The sequence below is a fragment of the Pteropus medius genome, unplaced genomic scaffold, assembly GCF_902729225.1.
Source record: "Pteropus medius unplaced genomic scaffold, Ma_sr-lr_union100, whole genome shotgun sequence".
In the NCBI taxonomy this organism is placed as follows: Eukaryota; Metazoa; Chordata; class Mammalia; order Chiroptera; family Pteropodidae; genus Pteropus; species Pteropus medius.
This window is the reverse complement of record NW_024340701.1, coordinates 12,035,962-12,062,948: the sequence shown is the minus strand read 5'-3', so window position 1 is coordinate 12,062,948 and position 26,987 is coordinate 12,035,962. Positions and strand designations below refer to the sequence as shown.

The following is a 26,987-nucleotide window of genomic DNA, read 5'->3' as shown; positions in this document are numbered from 1 at the left end:
CTAACTTTTCTCATAACCTTTCTGAGCCTCAGTTTCCTGAGAGCAAGAGATATCTCTCAAGTGAAGATCAAAGGAGTCAATTCGTTTGAAAGTACTTTGGAACCACTAAACCTTAATAGAAAACGTAAAGGATAGAAAACCCACTCGATGCCCTATTAACTGTGTTTGTGGAACTTTTTTTTATGAACAAAGCATAGCATGCTCAGAGTGTCATGTAAACACATATAAAAATGATAGGCAAAGGAATAGTGATCAAGAAAGACTGGATAGACTCAAATTTTCCTAAGAATGATGGTGGGAGTAACCTTCCAGTAGGAGCAAAGAAAATACTATCTTCAATGTATTTCATGAATCCTCTCTGAAGATCTACAGAGTTCCATATATTAACCGTGGCCTTTCAGTCACAAAGGTTCAGTGTCTCCATTTCTAAAATGGAAACGTATCACAAGGAACTGGAAGAATAAATGACACACGTTTAAACCTGAATTCCTTGGTAGCCACTGTGATTTCCCCAGCCTTATACGAAAATGCCTTAAGATCATGCTTATCCATGAGTAGGAGCACCTCACTCCACAACCCCATCCCCATCGACATCACCCCAGAACGATGTCTGTCAAGGCCACACTACCCAGAAGGCCCCTGGGACTTGATCTGCTGACCTGAGGGTTCTTTTTCATACTCTCATTAATGGAAGAAGAAAGCAATCTAGTAAACTCGCCCCAGCGACTTGGCATCAGGGGAACTGTTCTGGCTAGAGAGAAAGCACATTGCTCTTTTAAAGAATTTCCAGAGAAGGAGATTTCTGCAGCTTCATTTGGTAACCTGGTCCATGTCTAGCAACTGTCAACTCGTAGCTATGGGGCAGCAAACAAATATTTGAGGAAGGGATTGTGTATCACTTTGTTCTGACTGTGGGAACCGGTTCAGTCCTGTATGTGTTTTAAATCAGCAGGTTCTGCCATATTGAGTGGGGAGACAACGCTTCTTAGGAACCTTCTGAACTAACAACTGCAAGGTCAGAGGCATACCTGGTATTTTCTTTAGCTCTATTTGGAGCTAGGGTCAAAGCCTGGGACCTCACAGACAGAATCCAGCCTGCAACACAGTTCTGTGCAGCTGGTCCAGTAGTCTTTTAAATCTTGATTTGAATGCTTTTGTCAGCTTTAGGGGCTTGCACGGGGTTATGCAATCCCTGATTCCCTCAGGCCCATCACTCCCTGTTGCCTACACAATTCAATTACTCACTTATTCAGTCAGCAAATGTAATCAAGCCCCTTCTAGGGTCAGGCTGTGCACTCCTCTGGGTATTTGGAAAGCAATAGAGAGTAAAATATTTTTAAAAATTTCTTGCTCTTCCGGAGGTTACAATTAAGTCAGGATAGACAACAGCTAATAAACCAAATAAATTATGTCGTGTATGTATTGTATACGTAAAAGTGGTAAGTTGTGGATCAGAAATATTGGAGAAGAAGGAGACAGCCGCTGAGGTGAAATGTGAGGAAACACTTGAAAGACCTGAAGAGCTGGCCTTGTGGGAATCTGGGGAAAATGTTCCAGGGAGGAGAACAGCCAGTGCAAAGGCCCAGAGGTGGAAACAGCAGCAAGGCTAATACAGCTTGTGTGGGGTGCATATTACTTACAAGGCCCCTGGAAGCACTCGATTTTACAAAATCTCCTCTAGTAGCTGGGAAAATGAATAAAAAGCCAATCCTGGACCATTACCTGCAGAACATCCTAGGTTAGGTGTGGTTTTTAAATTGTTTTTAATTGTAATTAATTTAAATTTAAATAGCCACATGTGGCTAGTGACTACTAACTATATTGGATAGGTGTAGATCTAAGGATATATAGGAGTTACACATGTTGACAGAGGGCAGGAGAAGAGAATTCAGAAAGAAAAACATGTGTGTAAAAGTCCTGAAGCTAAAGGGAGTATGTGTGTTTTAGGACATGGCAGGAGAGTATGGCGAGAACACAGAACTGAGAACGGCATCATGAGATGAGCCAGGAAAGTAGGTTGAAGCCAAACCATGAAAAGCCTGAAGACCATGTTACAGATTCTGAGTTCTATCCAAATAATGGTGTGATGCTATTGAACAGTTATAAAGAAAAGAGTGACATGATCAGGTTAGTATTAAAATGGTAATTCCAGCTCCAAGAAGGAGAGTGGATCGGAGAGGGAAAGGACGTTCATGAGGAAATAAGAGGTTCTTACACTAACCTGGACAAAAGATGAAGTTATGTGGTGTTGGAGATGGAAAGATGCAGAAATTTGACCTATGTCATTTCGGGCTTATCATCTACTTCCTGGGTCACTTAGGGAAAGTCACTTAAGTGTCTAGGTCTCAGTTTTTCTTTTCAACGGTAAAACGGGATTAACAACCCCTTCCCTACCCACCTTGCATGACGATCAACTAGATATAAATGTGGGTTGTGGGGAATGGGTGAAAAAGGTGAAAAGGATTAAATACAAATTGCCAATTATTAAAAACAGTCACAGGGATACCAGTACGGCATAGGAAATACAATCAATAATATTTAATAACTAGGTAGTATCAGGTGGCTACTAGACTTAATGGGGTGATCACTTTGCAAGGTATATAAAAGTCTAATCACGGACATGGTTCCATAATGTAGCAGTTAGCATGTCAGCTTTACACACAGAAGGTCCTGGGTTCACGTCCCAGTGGAGCCACGATCCATGGTCTACAGCCATGCCACCCTGAACAAGCCCAATGTCTGATCTTGGAAGCTAAGCAGGGTCGGGCCTGGTTAGTACTTGGATGGGAGACCACCTAGGAAGACCAGGTGCTGTAGGCATAAATAATAATAATAATAATAAAATAAAAATAAATAAATAAAAGTCTAATCACTATGTTGTACACATGAAACTAATATAATATTGTATGTCAACTGTAACTAAAACACAAATTTTAAATAAATAAGTAAATAGTTTAACTTTTTAAAAAATGGATATGAATGTGTTCATAAACCACATAGGTTCTATGAATGTAAGAGGTTAGCATTATTCTTCAATCCCACATGAAGAGAGCTACTCCTTCTCTTGCTCTCTCTCTTCAATCATTACTCATGTAGCTAGTGCAACTTCAAGTCATAGTTCGTTGACTTCACAGGTATTGGTTTTGCCATGTAACTAAACTACTTCATCCTTAGGGGCACAGATTGTTGTAGACCTCTCCTATATGTATGTACTCCATTACCTAACAAAGAGCACAGTACATAGCAGGGGCTCGATAAATGCTGTAGACAAAATGACACTCGACGAATGTCTATTAGCTGAATGATATCTCCAGGTTATCTTCTTCCTAATGGAAGCTGGTCCTGATCACACACAAACTTGCAATTTCTTGCCTTTTGTGGGTAATTAAGATTTGTGGCTCTAAAACACAATAGAAACCTTTATAATCAGGGATGGGGTATACATTTAGGACTTGTGCATTTCCATATAACTTTTTAGATGTGTAGGTACTGACCCAATAGAAGCCTGCCAACTTTAGGGTCAGTGGGGAGTTGAATAGGGAAGAGGATTTGCAGCCATTTCACTAGGGATCTAGAACTGTCTCTAATATTTGTTAGTTTCAGAGCCTTAGTATCCTTATGTGTCAAATAGGAAGAATAGCAGTCTATCGCTCAGAAGTTATTGTGACACTTAAACTAGATGAGGGATGCCAGAATGTTTTTCGTTTATTTTCAGTTCTAAGTAATATTAATTCAACAACCATTTATTGAGCACCAAATCTGTGCCAGGCAATGTGTTAGGTGCTGGGGATACAAGGATGATTCACTCTCCAAAAGCTCAGCTCATGGTTTGTTTGTTTGTTTGTTTGCTTGTGTTTGTTTGTTTGTTTATTTTATTTAATTTTATTTTTAGGCGAGGCAACCCTTGGTTGACCTCACAGATTGCAAGGACCTTGTCAGCTTACAATCTCTTATTTTTTATTTTTTACACCTATAGCACCTGGTTCAGCTCATGGTTTAAAAGGAACCAGACTAAGTCACCAATTAAAATGCAAGCCAGGTAATGAATGATACATGTGAAGATGGTGGGCTCTCAGAGAGCAGAGAGGGGCTTCTTATCCACTCTTTCTTCTGAGGTTGGCAAGGGAAGGCAAGGATTATCACGGGTCATCAAGGAAGGTTCCCAGGAGGAAATAATACTTAAGCTTACCTTAGAAGATGCCCAGGAGTTGGGCAGGTAAAGAAGGTAAATGAAGAACGTTCCAGATAATGAAAACAACAGAGACATTTCATTCGTTCATAAACTCAACAAAGATGAATTAAGTAAGCATAATACAGGCGAGGAACTCTAGGGAAATACAGATAAACCAGGTATGAGCCCTGCTCGGGGGCACACATTTTCCACACAATTAGACAGCCAGGTAAAGACACTTATAATTCAGTAATTCAGGGTGAGATCAAGGTTCCCCACATAGTGAAAATTCAAAAAACTTCAGGTAGCTTAATACAATTTCCAAGCAGGAAGGCTAGGGAGTGAGATGAAGCTTGACAGAGGGGCAAAAGGCAGAGAGCATGGGGGAGGGGAGGTCAGCAACCTTCCTCATATTAGGCATGTGACTTTGGACTGGTTACTTAACCTTGTCAAAGCTTGTATCTTCTAGTTCCAAAACTGAGAGAATAAATACTGCACCAAAAGGTTGTTGTGTGGATAAAATGAAGTGATAGATATAAAGTGCTCACCATAAAATTTGGAATGTTATTAGTGGCCAAGAAATGCTAGCTGCTATTATCATCATCATCATATTATTGTTATTGTTATCAATTTAACTAAGGGGAAAACCTTTTCCAGCAATGTGAGTGCCGAGGGAAAAGGAAGTAGGACAACTACTCTCAACCTCTTACCTTCCTAAAGCCCTTGAGAAAGAAAAGACAGATTGGGATGTTCTATGTCACCCTTTGCCCTAGCCCAGTGCTTCTCAGAATCTTACATAGAAGAACCCTAACCAGAAAGGGAATGAGTGAATATTCCCATGAGGTACCTCTGTAACTGGCTTTGACTTTTAAATATAATTCCATCTTGGAAATTTATTATCCTTATTTCTGTTATCATTATCACCACCACCACCACCACCACCATCATCACCATCATCACCATCCATCATCATCATCATCATCATCATCATCATCATCAGAAATACAATGCTTAATCATTCCCAGGCACTGTTATGACATTTTATATGCGTTAACTAATTTCATCCACATAACAATACTATGGAGACAGGTAAAATTATCATTCCAATTTTTCAGATTAGGAAACTCTGGCAAGAAACCTTAAGTAACTTGTCCAAGATAACAAGCTAATAAATGTTGGAACTGGCAAGTCGATCCAAGCAGTCTGGCTCCAGAACCACTGCTCAGTAGTGTGCTACTTCTCTAATATAAAAATGGCTCCCTCTTTCAACCTCACACCAGCAATGAGCTATGAGTAGATGTGTCATGCTTACCCTACGGCTTTGGGCTCATGGACACACAGCCATACTCCATGTGAGGGATACAGCCTAAGACCCAAGAGCTTTATCCAGGTTTGCCATAGTGACATAGCCTCGTTAAGGACAAATGCCCACAGCACTCATGTGGCTAAGGGGTTCAAGCAGATGACAAGTTGGCCGCCGCTGGGAGATGATTGAAAATCTGCCATTAAACCAAGCTGTACTTAGAGCAGACCTTTTTTAAAGTAGCTTTTCATCAGGGGATTATTTTTTCTTCTTGACAATTTCCTTAATGGCAAGAAAGGCTATATGTTAGAAGAACAAAGGAGACCCAAGGGCAATGAGTAGAAGATTCTCACCAAGGTGGGGGAGGAAGGAGGAAAATTAAACAGGCAGAAGAAATGTGCTCCCTCTTTTATTCCTATATAATGCTCCGGTGCTACCCACCCCCGCCTCCTCTCTCTGCTTTCCTCTCTAGGGGCACGAACAGCAGCCCAGAGCTCATTAAAGTTTAAACAGGCTGATCAATACGAACAGAATGGTGAATTGTCCATCTGCAAATTACCAAGCCCTTCATGAATATTTAAGGAACTAAAAACTGGGAGATGAGAGAACCCAGGACTTCATTTTTCCCTCTGGAAAAAAAGGAGAAAAGAATCTCTTTCGTTTCTGATCACCAGGATATAAAACCAAACAGTCAAGTGAAACTAAGAAGGAACACATCTTAGCCAGCATCACTTCCTTTCCCAAGTCAGTAAGCTGACTACAAACCAAGGCCAGCAGAGACGAACATCCGCCTGGCATAATTCATAGATGCCCTAGTCTTACCCAACACTTCCTTGCTTTCTCAAAACACACCATGTTCTCACGCCATGGTAACTTTGTGCATACTGTTCCCTCTCAGTGAAATGAGGTTGCCCTCACTTGTCCCATTGGAAGGCAGGCCAGTCCCGCAACTAAAGGTGCAGCACTAGAGTCAGACTGCTGAGGTTCCTGTCCTGCCCGTTACTAATCTGGGTAAGTTGCCTAACTTTTCTGTGCCTCTGTTTACTCCTCAATAAAGCAGAGGTAGTAACAGTCCTATCTTCATAGGGTCATTGTGAGGATTCAACTACATGATGCGTGTTAACACATTTTATCCCACACTGGGCATACATAAAAGCATAGTAGATGTTGGCTGTGATTCCCAGTGACTTCTTCCATATTCAGTCACACTTGACAGAATCTTCTGTCCTGTCTACTCTGAGCCCCTCAGAGCTAAGCCTTTCCTCAGTCCAGCTACAGTCACTTTCCTCCCACCACCTATCACATCGCATTTTAGCTGTCTATTGGTCTCTGTCAGTACTACATACACTGTGAGCTCCTGAAGCAAGGCTTGTATCTAAACTTACCCCAATATTGTCCCTGGCATCAGGTGGACAGAAAACACATATTCGGCAGGTGCGAGTAGGGAAGCACGTACAAGGAGGGAGTGCCACAGTTGTGTCCGTACCTTTGTGACAACACAGCACGCGGTCCAGATGTCCTCAGAGGACTGCTCATGGTGGTTGAACTGAGGCTCCCACTTGTAAATTGGCTGGTCTGCAAAAGCCAAAAGGATGCCCTTCTGGTCCACCAGAGCCGCACGGACACTGCCAGTTCCAACGTCCACACCCACATAGTAGGACCCTGGTTCCTGATCTTCACCAAGCATTGTGTTTCCTCCACCTGCAGTGAACAAGGGCAAAAATCACAGGAAGACTAAGTGGGTCTGCAAAGTCAGGCACAAGACACCTTGAAAGTGGAAATAAAAGCGGGGAAGCTAACTAATTGGTAGCCTTCTATTATTTATACACTCAACAAAAATGTTAGGTGCTAACAGTGCTAATAGGCACTGAGCAAGGTAGTGGGTGAATGAGACAGGTATGGCCTCAGATTTGGAATTTCCATTGAAAGGGAGTCAGATGTTAAGCATTAAGGAACTGTATGATTATTTAAGCAAAGTTGTAATATCAAATAAAAGTTCTACAAGGGTAAAGGACTGTAGGAGAACTGAGAATCTGGAGGTAATAGATATACATTTATTCTCATTGAATTTGTCCAAACAAGGCTCCTGCCATGTTACTAAAAAGAAACTTCTACTCGATCATTCATTCAAATAATTATCTACAGAGCACCTATTATGCACCAAGCACTGTGAAAAGTACAAACCTACCCTCTACTGCTCACTATGACTCCACATGGTGAGTTTATTTAAATCTCTATGTTACATATTTAAATATCTAAGTCACATATCTCTTGGAGTCTCACTTTGATCTGGTGTTGTGGTGATCAAGGTGAGTGAGACTCCAAGAAATATATAACTTTTCTCTTAATGTTAGGTCTACCCGCTTAAGAACAGTAGGTGTACATTATTATGATAATGCACATTATACTAATGGGGAAATTGGCCTCTGAGAAGTGGAAGGATTTAGCCAGCATCCCTCAGGAGCAGCCTGGACCCACATACAGTCAGTCCCACATCTGTGAGCTCTTCGGTCTCATGCTTTTTTCTGTTTTTCTCAACAGCTGGCAGTACAAGTTTGGAGAAGAGGCAAATATATTGCAGCCATGTGGCAAAGTGATTGAGAATTAGGAAGTAGCCTCAAGGGACACAGGATCAGGAATTTGTTAGAGAATCTGTTTTCCTTACAGACCCCTTTGTGAGTTACAAGGAAATCTGACCAGAGAACACACAAGAATTCCTTGGCTTTCATTGCCGCTCTAAGTCCTTTTGGTCAGATCTGCCCACAGGACATAGAAATCTCACAGAGGCTTTCATTTTCCAAACTGGCTTTCAAAGAATCAAGACAAGTCCCACAACACAACCATGCTGGTAAACATACTACAACTCCTCAGGTGAGCTCAAGACAGTGTTAGCGCCCAGAGTCTGATTTCAACTGCAGCAGCATTCTGCGCCTTCCACTTCAAATAGGTAACGTTTCCTGGGCAACACTGGGGGCTTCTAAAACAAAAGTCAGCCAGCAGATGTCCCGTTACTGCTTCCTGGATATGTATCCCAGTCAAAAACAGCTTCATTAGAAGCGACTGTCTGACTTCCTCGCAATGACTTCTCAACTGTGTCTGCCCCCTTTGGCTTTCTGGCTCACTGGCAGATGGAGAGGAAAATAGGGAAGCTGTAGTAAGTACATCTGCTACCTTCATCTGAGCCTCAGAGAACAACTCCCAGGCTTCAGTCTACTGCTTTCTCATCTTCTTTCTCTCACTTACAACCCTCCAGGAGCTCCATATGATCAGTAGCACCTGTTTTCAAACCATGCATTCCTTCATTCATCCAACAGAAATACCTTTGCTTCAACCCTTTACTCAATGAAAATTTAACTAAAACGGATCAAAGCAGAACTGCTCTGAAGCTAAGATCACCCTTGTCCCATCCTCCACCCCTCCCTCACAGCAGAACCTCTGCTGGGTCCTTCTCTCAAAACTCAGGACAGCTGAAAACCATCAACTTAGCGCTATGATACAACCTGAGGCTTCAGCATAGCATCTCAGGCCTCCTGGAGCTTCCCTCTGCCTGCTTTCCAGCCATGTCTACCTGTCCGGTCCACTTTCAGATGCAGCTCAAGACATCCCAAAATGAGGTTCTGAAGTGCATCCATCACTTCAGACTTGCTCTTCCCTTCCTGATTCCTTCCTCTCTTGTCCACCTCAACCATTACCTCTTCAGGGAAGACTTCCTTGCCTTTTTCTGCCTCTTGGTGCCACCACGATACTGTATTCCTACTTTCTTTGAAAACTTACCACTCAGAATTGTGATTTCTTTTTTATTTGTTTGTGTCTGTCTTCCCTATTGGTCTGAATCTGAAAAAAAAAAAAAGGAACTTATTGATTTCTGCATCTCCAGTTTCTAGCACAGTGGCTGGTACATAATTAGTTTTCAATAACTGTTTTCTGAATGAGCAACTAAATCAGTGAATCGATAGAAAACTAGAATGAACAGGTTCATATTTTAAATTTGAATTCCTAAGTTTGTACTTTTATGTACTAATGTTTTACCTTGATTCTAAACTCTGTTTCCTTCTAACAAATACTTATTGGATGCTTATAACCACATTTTATTAATTCTAAGACATTCATTTTTTCACATTTAGCTTCTCCAAAATCAGAGTGAATCTGACCATCAGTGGCATCTTACAATTAATTGGAAGCATTTTCTTTCTTTCTTAGTGGTATAAGAGATAATGATGCATCTTGCAATGAATGACACATGAGATATGAAGAAATTCAAGCTATGCCAAGCGCCAGGCACCCTGCTAAGAGCTCAGGATACAGTTATGGACAAAATAGGACAGTGCCTTGGCTCAGAGCTTCTTCAGTTTCTTATCTGCAAATAGGAGGAAGACTGACCACGCTAGCTGCTCCACCTCCCCTCCACTGACCACGCACACATCTCACTTTACCTGGGATCACCTACTGGCTTCCCACTGTCATCACTCTGAAAGGCACTACAGGAGCTACTCCTTAACAGTGATCTTAGTATTTCTCTGCCCTTGGCTAGAACATTCCAAATCTATTCTAAACACTTAGTGGGGGAAACAAGGCAACAAATAGAAAATGAAGACTCTGTATAACTTTCTGGCTTACATAGACCTAGCCAGCCATTATCCAGGCTTCTCTCCACTCCTATGAGGCCCAGTGACAAGAGCAGTTACCACTAGGGGGATGGCCCAGCTCTTCATGCCTGGGGTCCTCACTTCTGACTGTCTTCCTCTGCAGGGAGTATACCATCTTACCATCCACCACCCAGCCATCCCAATTTATTTCCAGTAAAATCTGAAGAGGCAGATTTTCACTCTGCAGCTGATCCAAGGCTTACCCCAGTTCTGGTTTTTGGACCCATCTCTTTGCTAAACAGGAAAGAGCCCACCCTTCAGAGAGCCCCCAGCTCATGTGGAAAGTGAAGCTTCACCATCAGACATTTAACTTCACTGCCGTATCCCCAGTGCCAGCACAGTGCCTGGCACATCACAGGAACTCAACAAGTCTCCATAACTCAGTGGATACCTCTGACACCTGTCATTAGGGACATAATCAAAGGTACCATGTTTACTGTGGATCTGATGCTCTGCTAAGCAGCTTGCTTATATTACCTGACATTAACCCTTAAAAATAATTACTATTATAATCCCCACTTTACTGATGAAGAAAATGAGTCCTGGACAGGGAAAGTAACTTGCTCCAGTACATCATGTAATTAGTAATAACAGAGTTGAGAATGATCTCATTCTCTCCAGCTCCAAAGTCGCTAACCACTCTCAGGATGCTACCCTGCCTAATACTTCTCCATTATTAAATGCTTATTGTCCAAGGACTCTGCTAGGTGTCCCTGCCTACTTTGTCTAAGACTACTTTGTCCACCTTCACAGACTGACCCTTCCCTAACACCGGCGGCCTCTCTCTGACAAACCACCGGTTTCCAGACCATTTACCAACGTATCAGTAAGAAGAAAATCAAACCCACAGGAACAGGTCATCATACCCTCCCGGCATCATCTGTGCATCATTTACACACACACACTCCAGCTGATGTTCTTCCAAGACATAGATCCTAATTAAATATTAGGATCACCACATATCCCATCAGTATAGTTTTAAGTGATCTCTTTTGATTGTTTCCACACCTGGACTCTGAAAGCAGGGAAGCAGAGAAATTTAAACCCTTGGGCGGCTTCCCTGAAACTTGACCCTATGAGTTACAAAAGTTACGCCAGAGGGTTTTCTGCAACTCAGCCCCCGTCTACCTGCTTTGTGCAACTTTGTTCCCGGGTCCTAAGTACTATCTGCTGTGTCCTGGACTCCAAACCATATTCCAGTTCCTCTTGGCCTCAATAATAAAGTAACTGCAAAATAGAAAACATCACCCCTTTTTCTAATGTTTAATAAATAAATAAGTAAATAATAAAAAGATTAGGGTCCTCCTGTGCGTCTGGCTCTTTCACACATGTGTTAACCTCTTCTAACTTAAACCCAATCAAGTTGGTAAACCTATCCCCATTTTTTTTTTTTTTACCTCAGTGGGATGGGGAAACTTGCCCCAAGTCAGCAGCACCCAGATTTCAACCCCAGCCTCTCATGGCAAGTTTAGGATTCTTTCCACAATGCTAACCTAATTGAAAACCAAATCCTTTGGTAACTTCTTCTATACCAATATCAACAACACATGCAGCAACAACTAGTATTACGCTCTGCTCTGCAAACCACCCACAGGATTTCATGATTTCATTTAAGCCTTGTAACAACCCTATGAGGTAAGCAGTATGAGCCCATGTTCCAGTAAAGGAAAATAAGGTTCTAGGTGACAAGGCTGTTTAAGGTCACGGTACAGAAGCAGAGGAGCTGGGATTTGAGGCTGGGTCGGTGTGGCTTCAAAGCACGACATGAATAGTGAGAGTCAGAACTTTGGCTCCCTCACATTCTTTTCAGGCAAAGATGAATACTTCAGAAACAACTGATAGGGATATGGGGAGAGTGGTCAGGCAGAGAGAAATAAGGACATGAACTGTGGAGGCCAAGAGAAAGGAAAATACTGGAGAGAAACTCAAGCTGTGCTGCACACAAGTCCTGAGCCATTTCTAACTTCTCAGTCCACGAGATGCTTCAAAAGGCAGAAACGGCCTCCTGTCCAAGTCCCCGGAGTGGACTGGTCAGATTTTTAGCCTCTATTCATCATCAAAAGACAGCTCTTATGATATTTATACCTTTCATTAAATAAGAGCCTATATAAATATTATTAGAAATGTGCCACAGGAAACCACAGACTTCACGGCTAACTCTTCAACAAATGAACAAGCTGCTCAAATGCAGCATGACAAAAGGAGAGAGAACGGGACATGAGAGGCTGTTCTTTGCAAGACCATTTCAGAAATTCTAAGAAAGGGGTCAATGCTACAAACACTATGTTGAAAACTGATCATTGAGGGGTGGTTCTCTTATTTTTTCCTTCTTTTCCCCTAAATAACCTAATAGTAATAATATTGTTCCCTAAGACTGCAACCCTCCAGAGGTGATGAGCTTACCTTCAGTTCTATTTCTTAAAAAGCCACTCTTCCAGGACCTATTTGGTGACAGTGTCCACAGACAGTGTCCCAGGGATCTGGGAGGGAACTTAATATCTTCTTTCAACTTTGATCTTTGGACTTTGTTGGGAGCTCCTGCACATGAGTTCCACACGATTTATTTAGTAAGTTAGTTATCTAGTTATATTGCAATCAGAAGGCTGGTAAATTTGGGAAGAAAAGGATAAGCAATGAATATGCTTGTCTGCTTCAGACTTCTTAACAGAAAGACTTTTAAAAAGTCTCACATGCTCTAAGATGGTGAGAAAGTTTGGGATGATAGGAAAGAGATCATTTGGCAACGGTAACTGGTTCTCTTATTGGCTTTATCAACAATACACATGGGAGAAAAAGTACAGCTTGCTGACAGGCACTTTTCCTCTTAAAGTGAAAAGTTGTCTCCTACAGCTCCAACCACATAGTATCCTTTGAAAGATTAACTGAGATTATGTAACTGAAGTGCCTAGCATAGCACATATGGTACATGCTCAGTAAATGACAGCAATTATTAGGTCTATTATTATGTGCCAAGCTTCCCTTCCAACACCAAGCACCTCTGGACACCTGCAATCTTTTAATATACATTGTCTATACCTGGGTGTTTACACCATATCAGCTCAAATTCTAGTAAACAAAGCAAATATTAAGTGTCTGCTCTGTGCCAGGACACTAAGAAGAGGAAGCTGAAAATATATATGATCTCTGATTTTAAAGAGTTGACAATTTAATGTAAGAATCTGATTTTTGAAAATCAAATGATGATACCTCAAGTTAGTCCTAGTTTATGTAGTTCAAGCTAAACATAATGCACCTAGTAAAATTGCATATGGCAGTAAAGTGGCTTCGTGCTGCCACAAGAATCCTAACCATGCTCTTGGGGCCAAGCATCCTATTCCAACTGCACCTTTCTCCACAGATTGCAGAGTTGGTAAAGGAAGTACCGGTTTACTGTTTTTATCAGTTTTCTAATCACTAGATCATAAACTCAATATTTTTCAGGATGTTAAAGATCTTCATGCTCTTTACTTAAACCATTTTTTAAATACAAACATGAGGAGGGATATGGATTAAATCAGACAGTAGAAAGGTTGGCTGTCCTTTTAAATTCAAAGTTGGATTCCAAAAGTCAGAAAGTCAGAACTCACCAAATCCCCATGCCTGCCTTCACAATGTTGCAGCCACAAGGATTAAAACTGAGCCAGCCCTGAACAGTGGCCAAAACTCACCACCCTCCAAGAGCCACACAGGCAATGGCACAACATCTGACACTAAGAAAATACAAAATCCAACCATGCTGAGGCTAAACGTATAGTATGGGTCCTAAAGAAATCATGGGTGGAAAATCTAACTCATCAAATGACATTCCCAAACTCCAGCAACAAACATCTCCTGAGAGCAAATTAAACTGGCTTTCCCGTGTCTTCTTCTAGAAAACCTTACTCACTCTTTTCTCGTCTTTTTAATCCTTGTGGTCTAAAAATCAACTCCTTATTTGTTATAATGCCTTCCAAGCCCTTTATCATGCCCTACAAGCTATTCTCTTTGAAGAGAAAGGGAGAGAGGACCACACATTTACAACAACTATCAAGGTACATGCTATTTCTCCCATTTACAGGTGGGGACACCAAAATCCTGAGAGGCTCAATATCCAGTAGATGGCTACAAAGCTCAGAGAGGATGGAGGCCATATTCAAATTCAGGTTTGTTTAACCCAGAACAGGACTCATGCTACTATCTCTGAAATAGCTTGGATTTCTATGTTCACCAAACTACCTTCATCCTGGACACACACAGAATGCCCTTCCAAGTCTGTTTATTCTGTGAATCCTTCTCACAAACTCAGTCATTAGAAATGCCTTCTCCATGCTCTGATTAACAAAAAGTACCTTATGTCACTATAAATGCTACAGTAAGAGATATTAGGTATTAACTGAGAATGTTCTGCCCCCTACTTCATTGTCCTTACAGAGTAGTGTAATGTAGTGATAGGGGAATTATTGGGTTGTGGGGGAGAGGAAGATTATTAATATATAAAATAGTCAAATACCTTTTAAAATAAAAAGCCTCTAAAGGCTCTCTGTGGAGAGTTCTAGAAGCAATACTAGCAGACCTCGCCTCTGTGTGAAGCACCACACCCCTTCCCTAGGACAATCTCCCTCCCTGACTAAGGGCCACACTTCAGAGGTACATGGATAGGAGGAAGAAGGAAGATGGAGACAGAGCCCAAGATCCCCTTGTCTGAGTCAGTCCAGCTCCTACAAACCCAATTTACACCCTTAATTCCCTAAAAGCAGAAGTTTGAATCTTATGGTCTCACTCTCATGCCAGGACACTGGAAGCAAAAGATGGCAGTACAGGTACAAAGGGAGCAAGGGCTGGTGTCCTGATTCTAAATGCAAAGTTCTCATATTTTAACCCCAATATGCCAATTAGAAAGCCAAGCTCATTACAGAGAAAGATTATAAGAAAACTTAGTGGTTTATTATTACATGGACTCCTCTTTTTGAAACCTGAATTCCTGACCTCTCTTTGAATTCCGAATAATTTAAATACACATGTAGTTTTTCTGTGTCACTCTCCTCTCCAAGAGGCTGCCGTTGATTTGCTGATACAATTAACTATGAAATGATTTTCTACAGAACTAACCAGACCTTCAAAGCAAAGCCATTATCATTAGCATATTGGCCAAAATCCACAGCTTTTCCCAGAAAGCCACTCAAATTAAAAGAACAGAAAAACCCACCAACCTTAATGACTGCTCTCAGGAAGGGCTCAGGGACGTATTAAGTAGAGCAACAAAATCCATTCCCCGCACAGTCCTGCAAAACTCCTTTCTCAGAGACAATGCTCAGACAGAAGTTGGCCTACGTCTTTGGCCTATTCTTGCTTTTCTCTGTTTACGAAGCATGGCCAAGTTACTTTAAAGCCCAAGGTGACAGGTCTAAAGAATGAGTTATTTGAAGATTAAACATTAGACCTGGGGAACTGGACAGCCTGCCGTTTCACAAACACACCTTGTCAAAATTACTAAGAGCTACAGCACAAGCTTAATCACCGCCAATGCCAAAATAAAGCCCAAGCTCTTTATTTGGCCCACAAGGAACTCAAAGCTCTGGGTCCTGCCTGCCTCTCTAACCCTACCGCCTTACCTCTCTACCACCCTACATCCCAATCCCTGACTGAAACCCTACAAAACTATTAGCAACCCCTCAACTAAAGGTTTAGTACCTTTGTTTACACTCTTCCTCTTCCTGTGATGCAAAGAATACAAATTTGCAGTTCACAGAAAAAGAAATGCAATGAACACATATGAACTTTTCCCTTCATAAATAATGTACGAAATACAAATAGAGACAATATTGAGATACAATTTTACGCCTAACGAATTGGCAAAAATTAAAATTTTTGATAAGACCCACTTTTGGCAAGAATGTGGGGAAATTAACAGTTTCATACACTGTTGGTGTTCTTTGGAACAATTTATCAATATGTGTCCATTCTCAAAATCTACTCCTTTACCTAAGAGCTTAAATTCTAAGAATTTATCTTCTAAGAATTTATGGATTGGCTCACCTAAAAGATATATACAAAAATGACCATAAAAAAAAATTTTTTTTTTTTTTTTTTGGGTAAAAGCAAGAGCCCACTCACAAAAACCCTGGAAACAAATTAAATGTTTATTAACAGGGACTTGTTAAAATTGATACATAAGCAACTGTTAAAAACAATGAGAAGGAGCTAAAGAAAAACATTAATTACACATCATTAAGTAAAAGAGCAAGTTCTTAAGACACTGTAGCAATACAAATAATCCCATTTGTATTATTTTTTTTAAGAGGATAAACCATCAGTGGTTCTCAAAGTGTGGTCTCTAAAAGAACAGCATCAGCGTCACCAGGGACCATGGTAGAAAAACAAATTCTCAAGCTCCAGCCCAGGTCTACTGATTCAGTAATTCTGGGAGTGAGGCTCCACAGCCTGTGCTGTGAAAAATCCTCCAGGTGACCCTGACAGGTGTTAAAGTTTGAGAATTGCATTGTATAAAGAGCCAACACACAAGATTTCAGGAAGAATATACAAACAATTGCTCACTTCAGTGACACCTAAAAGAAGAAATGTAGTGGAAGTGAGGAGGGCAATTTTTAACTTTCCTCCTCTGTGCTGTTTGAATTTTCACAATGAACAGCTACTACTACAATAAAAAGCAAGTTCTTCCTTGTACTAAGTTGAACTCTGCTTTGTATGGCCCCCACACCCCAGTTTTCATTTTTATACCAAGGGATCATTCAAACCATGTAATTATCCCTTCAAATGTTTGAAGATGACTCTCATAACCTCCTACTGAGTCTTCTTTTCTCCATGCTATGTATTTTCAGTTCCTATAACTATTCCTCCATGCCATGGCTTTTTCTAAAATAAAAAGAGAGGAAGAGGAATTAAGGGGCACTTGATACATTTATCAAGAACCATCTTCAGACATCTATGTTTCCACATGACATTGTAAGGGGATGAGGCAAACCAGACTAAAAGCACATGGTAAGCACATAGTAGGTCTTCTCTACCTTCCTGAAGGCAGTCTGGATGCAACATATGCTAAGACAAATCAGTGGCCCACCTAGCATAATATCTAGTCTCTACACTAACATAATAATCTGTTCAGGAGAAAATGGAAACGGATCTGGAGTGTCTTCACATACTTTCTTTGAAGGGGGCTTGAGGTAGCTCTCCTCAAATACCCTATCCTTCCCTTGATAGATCACTAGAATTTAGTGTTACCTGTTTTCTCAATATGAATCTTCACATGAATCCAAATGTTTCTTAAACTTCTATTTTGAGCCAACCCTCATCTTGGATCAATAAATTGCTCACAATCACTTGCTCTGTGCCAGGCATGGAACTAGTGACTTAGTGGATGGCCTTGCTAAACCCTCCCAACAACTCTGGTGGGGTCAGCCACCAACAGATGGGGTAACTAAGGTCTCTACAGTTAGGCCACTCGCCAAACCTCACAGAGCCAGTAAAAAGCAGAGACGGACTTCGATCCTATGTTCTTTCCTCTATGTTACATGATAACCTTTAAACATCTTTCAAAAAGCCTCATTTTCATGTCAAAGTTGACCACATAATTCTACGACCCAAGAACTTGGTAAATTACACTGAGTTTAATCCGTCTAAATCATTCCTGATTTTACAAACTTTGTCTTCTCAACTTTCATCCTCCATATCCAATCAGTTACTGAGTCTTTTCTTAATCTCTCCTTTTCATAGCCAGTATAACAGAATTTAAAATACTCGGATCTCAGCCCTGTCTGCAACAGATTTCAGTTTGGCTCAGCCCCGAATCCAGATGGCCAAGGGACTGGTAATACATTTAGCCTGAATGATTTCTACTTGATTTTCCCACTCTCCCTAAACCACCCCATACATAAATCACTGTACATGTACCTCCTGTATGAACTCTGCTTCATTTTGTCATCCATGTTGATAAGAACTTACTAAATAATTTAAGATGATGAAAAGGGGATTGCAGGAGCCTCTAGGGGAAAGTATGCCTAGTTTAGGAAGGAAATGTCATCTTCTCTCCCTCACATATCATATCTACTTCTCCCCATACTATTCCTCCTCTCCTATCTCAGTGATTGGCACCACTAACCACCTTGATATTGTAATTAGAAATCTAGAGGTTATCACTGACTCCTTGCGTAGGTTATTCTCAGCTTGCCCCACTCTTCCACCACATATCTATTGTCTATCCTTTAGTCTAAATCTCCAAGGCTGTCTAATCCTGTCATCTACTTATGTTTGGACAATCAAAAGCACTAGCAGAAGTCTCAGAGGAAGGGGGAAGTAAAGTCGAGGCTCCCTTCCTTTGGCGTGGCCTTGAACTAGCTGTACTTCTTGAACTAAGATAGCAGACCCTCTAAGGCAGCCTTTCTCATATAATTTATCCTTTTAGGATCTGGTAACCATTTCCCCTTGCCCCATGAAGCATAGGGATAAAACAAACCTGTTATTAGCCACAGGGATTCCGGCTACCCTTATCTTTGTAAAAAGCTCCTTTATTAAAAATTGTCCTAATTTGAGGGCGTCTTATGTTTCCATCTGATAAACTTCCTTCACTGTGCCCTTTCAGTCCTCAGGTGGTAAAAGAGGTCTCCATTATTGCAGGTGCCCGGTTACTTCGAAATCCCTTCCTCACATCCTCAAGTAGTCCTCCTCTTTATATTTTCTTGAAAAATTCCAGTTGAAGACTTCCAGCCAAGATGGAATAACAAGAACCATATTTACCCTCTCATCTAAAACAACTTTAAAAATGAACAAAAATAGAAAACAAAGGTTCTTAGGACACTAGAAATCAGGAAACAAAGCACAATGATCCTAGAGAGATTCGGGGTGGAAAATTAAGTATTCTGAAATTGTTCAGGCTTAATGACTGGTACCATGGCACAGGTAGGGGGAACCCAGGTCAAACCCTGCAGTATCCCTGAGTTGAGGCAGAGGTAGGAATCTGTGGAGAATAAGGAGGCTAAAATACTTGAGGCAGAGTACAAGAGAGGAGAGAGATGCACAAAGGGAGAATTCCAGAAATCTGCAAAGGGTACTCCTCGAGTATTCAGGAGAGTACCAATCACTGTATGCATGTGAGGAAGCTATCTGATCCAGAAATACCCAAAAAGATTAGAGTAAACAATCAATGGACTTTATACAGGGTCATGAATACTGCCTATTCACAAGAACCAAAGTGGAAAACCTCATAATGTCCAGGACACTGGGTAGAGTATGCAGAGGGTTTTACCTTGGAAGTGAAGAAGAATTAGCTCTGGTCCCACCCACCTAACAAAGCTTAAAGCAAGAATCAAAATGATCAAAATGATCGAAGTGTTTCTAAATAACTGACACGTGCCCCAAAACAAAGCTCAAGTGTCCTCATAAAAATACAAAACATCTAGCATCTAATCAGGTAAAATATACAATGTCTGGTATTCAATCAAAAATTACCAGGCACACAAAGAAAATACTAATCAAAATGAGATAAATCAATGGACACTGGCCTAAAATTAACACACTTAAAAGAATTAGTAGACATAGGTATTAAAAATAGCTATCATAACTGGATTTCATATTTTCAAAAAGCCAGAGGAAAGACTGAACTTAGACACAGGAGATATTTAAAAAAGACTCAAGTCGAAATTACAGAAATAAAAACTAGACTGAGATGAAAAAAATTGACTGTATGGTATTAGACAATACAGAAGAAGAGATTAGTGACAAGACATAGTAAAAGAAACTATCCAAAATATAAAGAAGAGAGAAAAACATTTGAAAAATAAATAAATCTCATCATTGAGCTATGGAAAAACTTCAAGTGGCCTAATATATGTGAAATGAAAATCTCTGAAGGAAAGAACAAAGAAGGGGTCAGGAGAAATATCTGAAGACATAATGGGCACAAATTCCCCAGATTTGGTGAAACTATAAATCCATAGATTCAAGAGTATCAATAAACCCCAAGCACAAGAAACAAAAAACAAGAAACATAATCAAATTGCTCAAAACCAATGATAAACATGTCCTGTGGGGTTTAAGCCTATGGAAAAGTAAAATGTACAACATAACAATAACAGTAGCACAAAGGCTAGGAAGGAAGAATCATAAATCTATTGTTCCATGGTCCTTATATGTGAAGTGGTATGATTCTACTTGAAAGTAGACTCTGATAAATTAAAGATGTATACTATAAACCCTAAAGTAACCAACATCATACCAAAAAAGTTATACTTAATCAATCAATAATTGATAGAATAAGCAGAAATCAGCAAGTTTACAATATACAGGAGCAATCAGTATAAGAAGACATCATAGACATGTAAAAAGCACTCTACCCAACAAGAGAAAACACATTCTTTTCAAGTGCACGTGGAGCATTTACTGAAATGGAACACATTCTGTGCCATAAAGAGTCTCAAAAATTTTAAAAGATACAAGCTATACAAAGTACATTCTGTGACCAAAATGGAATTAAATTATGAATCAATAACAGAAAGATACGTGGATAGTCCTTCAATATTTGAAAACTGAACAACACATCATGTGACAAATGAATCAAAAAAGAAATTTAAGAAAACTAGAAAGTTTTTTAACTAAATAAAAATAAAAATATAACGAAAGTTGTAGGATGAAGCTGAAGTAGTACTTAGAAATTTAGAATATTAAATGCCTATATTAGGAAAGAAGTCTCAAATATACGACCTCATTGTCCACCTTAAGAAATCAGAAAGCATAAAAAAAAACCTAAAGTAAGCAGAAGGAAATAAATTGCAGAGCAGAAACCAATAAATTTTAAAAAAGAAAAAGAAAAATAATAGAGCAAATAAATGAAACCAAAACCTGTTGCTTTGAGAAGATGAATAAAACTGATAAATTTCTGGCCAGAATGATCAGGAAAGTAAAGAGAAAAATCACAAATTACTAATATGAGGAATGAGAGAGATAAAATCACAACAGATTCTACAGATATTAAAATGATAATAGGGGAATATTATGAGCAAACTTATACAATATGTACAAATACCTTGAAATACACAATCGAACCTCACTCAAGAAAAAACAGAACCTGAAGAGTCCTATATTATTAAAACAACTGACTTCTCCCTCCCAACTTCCCACTCACGAAAAAAATCTCCAGGCCCTGATGGCCTCACTGGTGAATTCTATCAAACATTTAAGAAAGAAATATCGATTCTACAAAAACTTCCAGAAAACTGAAGAGTAAATGCTTCTCATTTTTTATTTTGAGACCAGAATTATCTTGATATTAAAACTTCAGAAGACGATACAAGAAAATTATAGAACAATATTCATCATTAACATAGATGCAAAAATTCTTAAAATTTTACCAAATAGAATCCAACAAAATATAAAAAGGATACTAGGTCCTGACCAAGTGGGATTTATCTCAGGAATACAAGGTCAGTTTAAAATACAAAAAAAAAAAATCAATGAATGTAATTCACCATATTAATAATTTTTTAAATGATGATCTCAATAGTTACAGAAAAAGAAACAAAATAGAGCATCCATTCTTCATTTAAAAACAAATACAAAAAACGACTCAGGAAAGCAGGAATAGATTGGAACTTCCTAAACCTGATAAAGGGTTTCTACAAAAAATATACAACTAACATCGACATCATAATTAATGATGAAAGAAAACAAATGTTCCTCCCTAAGATCAGGAACAAAACAAGAGGTCTGCTTTCATTACTTCTATGCAACACTGAGTAGAGGTTCTGGCCAGGTATCCTCACTGAAAAGAAATAAAACTGTATTTACAGATAACATGATTACCTACATAGAAAATCTGATGGCACCTACAAAAAGGCTATTAAAACTAATAAGTAGTTTAGCAAGATTACAAGATACATGGTCAATATACAACTGATCATGTATCAAACGATTGGAAGTTGAAATATTAAAAGATAATATCATTTACAACATTAAAAATATGAAATAGCTACAGATAATCTGACAAAGATATGCAAGACCTATCTACTGAAAGCTATAAAACATTGCTGAGAAAAATTAAGGAAGACCTAATTAAATCAACAGATTTACTGTGTCCATGAGTTAGAAGACTCAATATTTAAGATATCAATTCTCCCTCAAATTAATGTATAGATTCTTCGATGAAGTTCCAATTAAAATGTAAACAAGACTTTATTTTGAAATTGATGAAATAATTGTAAAATTAATGTGGAAATATAACAGACCTAGAATAACCAAAACAACTTTTAAAAAGAACCAAGTTCAAGGACTTAGATTATATTATGTAATATGATGAATACACAGTCATATTTGACTACGTGGTATTGGCGTTAAAACAGACAAAAAGATCTATGGCACAAAATAAAACAACCAGAAATAGGTCCACATATATACAAGGTAAACTGATTTTGATCAAAGGTGCAAAGGAAATTCAATGGAGAAAGGATAGGCTTTTCAGCAAATGGTGCTAGAACAATTGCTACCATAAGCAAAAAAAAAAAAAAGGAAAAGAAAGGGAAAATAAAAAGAACTTTGTTTCACATCTGGTGCTACAAATTGACTTAAATTAACTTAAAATGGATCATAAATTTAATGTAAAGCCAAAAATAAAGCTTCTTAAAAAATAGGAGAAAATATTTGAGACCTCAGGCTAGGCATGATTTCTTAGATACAACATCAAAATCATCATCCATCAAAGAATAAACTGATAAAGTAGAAATCATTAAAATTAAAAATTGATAAATAAAACTATCAAAATTAAGAACTCTACTTTTCAAAAGACTGTTAAAAAAATGAAAAGACTCAGATGTGATAAAGAACTTGTAATGAAAATATATATAAAAATCTCTCAAAACTCAATAAGAAAACAGCTCATTTTTAAAAAAATTAACAAAAGATTTAATAAACATTTCACCCAAGAAGATATATGAAATATATATGGGCAAATAAGCACATAAGTTTGAAATTATTAGTCATTAGGAAAATGCACATTAAAACCACATGGGATAGGACTCCACATTATTAGAATGACTAAAATTAAAAAGTGACCACATGAAGGAATTGGGAGTTTCACACACTGCTGAGGGGAATGTAAAATGTCACAATCACTTTGAAATACAGGTGGCTATTTCTTAAAAAGTTAAACATACACATACCACGTGAACTACATATTTCACTTCTAGGTATTTAACCAAGAGAAATGAAAGCATATGTCCATGTATACAATTCATACATTCATAGCCACTCTATTAGTAGTACCAAAAAGCAGCAAAAAAACCAAATATCCATCAACAGGTAAATGGAACACTTACTCATACAATGGAACACTACTCAGCAGAAAAAGGAATGAACCATGTATGCGCACATAACATGCATGAATCTCAAGATGATTAAGTAAAAGCCACCACACAAGAAAAGATACTAATGTATGACCCCACAGAAAAAAATCCTTAAAAATCTTAAATATCTATAGTAACAGAAAATGGGTCACTGGTTGCTTTGGGGGAGGAGTGAAACTAGGGAGGGATTATCAAGGGGCACAAAAAAATCTTTGGGGGTATTACAAATGTTCTTTATCTTGATTGTGATAACGGTTTTATGAACATATACTTATGTCAAAACTTCTCAATTTGATCTCAGTAAAGCTATTTAAAAATATCTGTTCTTTTTTTTCCCACGGTATCGTGACTGCCACATTCTTTCTTCATCCTCTATATTCAATCAGTAATTAATTCCTAAGCATTTTATTCTCCTATTCTCTCTCCAGTCCCCTATTACCACAACTCGGCAGTCCCCAAGTTTTTGGTACCAGGGACCGGTGCTATGAGAATCTAATGCCTGACGATCTGAGGTGGAGCTGAGATGGTAATGCCAGTTAGCACTGGGGAGCAGCTACAAATACAGATGAAGCTTCGCTCTCCTGCCTGCTGCTTACCTCCTGCTGTGCGGCCTGGTTCCTACCTGGCTATTGACCAGTATCAGTCCGTGGCCCAGGGGTTGGGGACTCCTGCCCCAACCCATCTCTCACTTGTATTATAATAGCCTCTCTCCAGTCCTCACCCTCCAGCCAGAATTAACATTCTGAAACATAAATCTAAGACTGTCACTTCAACAGTGGAGATACATTTCAAAATCCCTTAACATGACTCACCTGACCCTCCCTGGCCTGGTCCTCTCACCCTCCCCAGTCTCCTTTCTGGTGATTTTGCACCTCACCCTTTCCTGTTGGACCATACTAATCAAAAATGTGCCAGGTTTATATAGTTTTGCACATACTGTTCCCAAATCAAATAATCCCCATCCTTTTTGTCTTTCTCCAGCCGACGCATACTGAGACTTTGTAACTCAGCTTGGGTATTATCTCCTCTGAGTTTTCCCCCAAATCCCATATTAGGCCATTTGCCCCTCTCTCAACTGCCAAGTGCCTTCTGTATGCCCTGCCACAGCACTAATCTCACTATTATATAATACCCCACATCAGACTAAATATAAGCAGTCTGGATGAAAGCTTGAAAGAAGAAACCGAGTCTTGTTCTCTTGACTTTCCCAGAGCCTACCACAGCGCCAGGCCCAGGACACTCACCACGGGATTAGTGAACCAATGAATGAATGTAAGCACTGGTTTGGATGACCTCCTCTTACACTACCCAGGGTGATTCTATATTCCACCTTGTAAAAAAGATGGGCAGGTGAGAGATTAAATGATCTCTGTAGTAGATTCTGATAAAATAATTATTTCAAATCCCCTGGTGGGGGTGGGGAGGTCCCAATTCTAGCTGGGAGTTTAAGATTCATTACCTCAAACAGTTTTCAAAACCAGCTGGTAATTGACTGAGATCTGAACTAAGCGAAAGTTTAGGGACAGGGAACCAGATTCCAGGAAAAGACAAGGCCCAAAGCAAAGACTAACATAGGCTGGAAGAAAGCCCAGACTCCTCCCAGTAAACTTAATTTCATCCAGAAAGACAGATCTCCACCCTCTGGGTTATTCCCTTCCCCCAAGACATATGTTTGCTATCCAAATCCAGCCAGATCCTATCCTCTCTCCCCCTCAAAATGAATCTCCAGGCCCTTCTCACTCTCTGGTCTTTTCCCCCAATCATCCTTAATAATAGTCCTCTAGACCTCCCACTGGGAAGTCCTCTTCAGCTGGTTCCTCCAAGAGCCAGGCCAGTGGCCATCAGGTCAAGAGCCAAGCAGAGGGCCTCATTAACAGGAGACTCCCAGAAGACCAGGAGTCAGTCAGAAGGCTGGAAAACTCAGCTGGCAACTTCAAAAGTAAAAATTCAGGATATACACATGGTGGCTTATGGGAAAGTGGGGAAAAGCAAGCAAAACTCAATCATCTAAACAACAGCCACAAACTAAGAGACTTGCCTTCTTTCTTACTGATTTTCAATTCAAAATCATAATCACTTCCTCCCTCTTGAATTACGATTTTAAAAACTGACCGAATGATAACAGCTCTTTCATTTCTTGGTAAAGGCTGACCCTTCAGGACAAAATTAGTTAAAACAGAATTGCTTTAATAGTCAATGAAAATAGTCAATGATTAGGGAAATTCACCATTCTGCATCTTGGTGATCATTTAAAAGAAGGTAAATGAATAAAATGAAAAGCTTTCCCCCAGGCCTTTCCTACCTAGGATAACCAAACAGCTTTATACCATCTAAACTAACCTGCACCTCAAATATCACAAGCTGCTGAAAGCTTTTAAAGTAACAAGCAGCACAGGCCTTAAAATGCCTTAGGAATACAGATTTGAATTCAAAGGCTCAAAATGCCTGGAAAAATGTCTTAAAATGCGGGAGAAAAGAGGGGAAGGGAAGGAAGGAAATGAATATAGTTAATTGGACAGTGATGGCAGAAGACTTCGGGTTCCAGACATCTCATAGGCAGTAAAGGCCGTCTTGGAGAAGCAGTAAAGGGCGATCCTTTCCCTGAGTGGTTGCACGCGTCACCCAGGTGAGGACACAGGGGACTCAAAAATGTCTCGGGAGCCAAGGCCCCTCTGGAATGAGACTTTAAGCGACCGGAAGAGGAGGTGGTGACTGCTGGAAAAGGGAGGGAGGACTCGGCAGGGTGCCTCTCGTTTTGGAGAACGCGCGCGCTGAGAGCCTGTGCATCTGCAAAAGCCCCTGGTGCACACGTGAGACTGAGCGGAGGGTCACTTACTTGTCCAATCTGAAATTACTTTTTTAGCTAGCGGGGCTCTGCAGGTTGCCGCACTAAGCCACACCGCACCCAGGATGGGCGGTCCCCGCGGGCGGCTGTGGCCCCGCCCGGCCCCGCCCTCCGCCAACCGCGGCCCCTGTAAAACGCGCCCCGATTGGCCCTTTGAACCTGGCCCAGGATTGGCCCGTGCTTGCCCGACCCCGCCCCGTTGGGCTGGGCCGGCTGGTAGGTGGTGCAAAGCGTAGCCTCACTCTGGCTCCTTCTGACTTACCGAACTTCCAAAAACGGGAAGGGGGCTTTGTCCCCTCCAGCTGAGAATTTCCCACTCTAGGGCTTATTTCACAGAACTCACTCACACAAACTCTCCGCAACCCCTCAAGGGTGTGTACGTCAAGTGTGTATACTATAACTATTTGATTATTTACTGAACACCATGACTGTTGTAAAAATAATTTTAAAAAATGTTTATTGAATGATTAGTTTGTGCCAGGTCCTGTTCCTGATACTTTACGTGAATTCACTCATCTAATTCTGCAGCCAGCCCTCTGAACTGGTGTCACAGTCTTAAATCTACAAAACAGATCCGTCCCTGCTTTTGAAGAAGTTATAATCCTTGGGTCCTGGACACACCTACCTCATTTAATCCTCACAATCCTTGCCTTTCCGATAAGCTAGATACTATTTGACCCTATTTTACTAGTGCGGA

General features: G+C 40.0%; 1 protein-coding gene and 1 pseudogene across 6 annotated transcripts in view; one reads left to right on the top strand and one right to left on the bottom strand.

Annotated features, from left to right (window-relative positions):
• Positions 1-26,416, bottom strand: part of FGGY (FGGY carbohydrate kinase domain containing) — a 364,704-nt gene extending 338,288 nt beyond the window's left edge. For 2 of the 6 annotated variants that reach the window (XM_039887635.1, XM_039887675.1), the window contains exons 1-3: positions 26,282-26,405; positions 9,249-9,308; positions 6,961-7,175 (exon numbers count right to left, since the gene is read on the bottom strand). In XM_039887635.1, coding sequence (XP_039743569.1) covers positions 6,961-7,161 — 201 coding nt within the window. In that variant the 5' untranslated portion in view covers positions 7,162-7,175; positions 9,249-9,308; positions 26,282-26,405. Of the gene's footprint in view, positions 1-6,960; positions 7,176-9,248; positions 9,309-12,523; positions 12,661-26,281 lie in introns of those variants that run through there. The other 4 variants (XM_039887684.1, XM_039887645.1, XM_039887657.1 and 1 more) reach the window with 4 other exon arrangements.
• LOC120622985 (uncharacterized) lies at positions 2,705-2,820 on the top strand (annotated as a pseudogene).
• Positions 26,417-26,987: the final 571 nt, after the last annotated feature.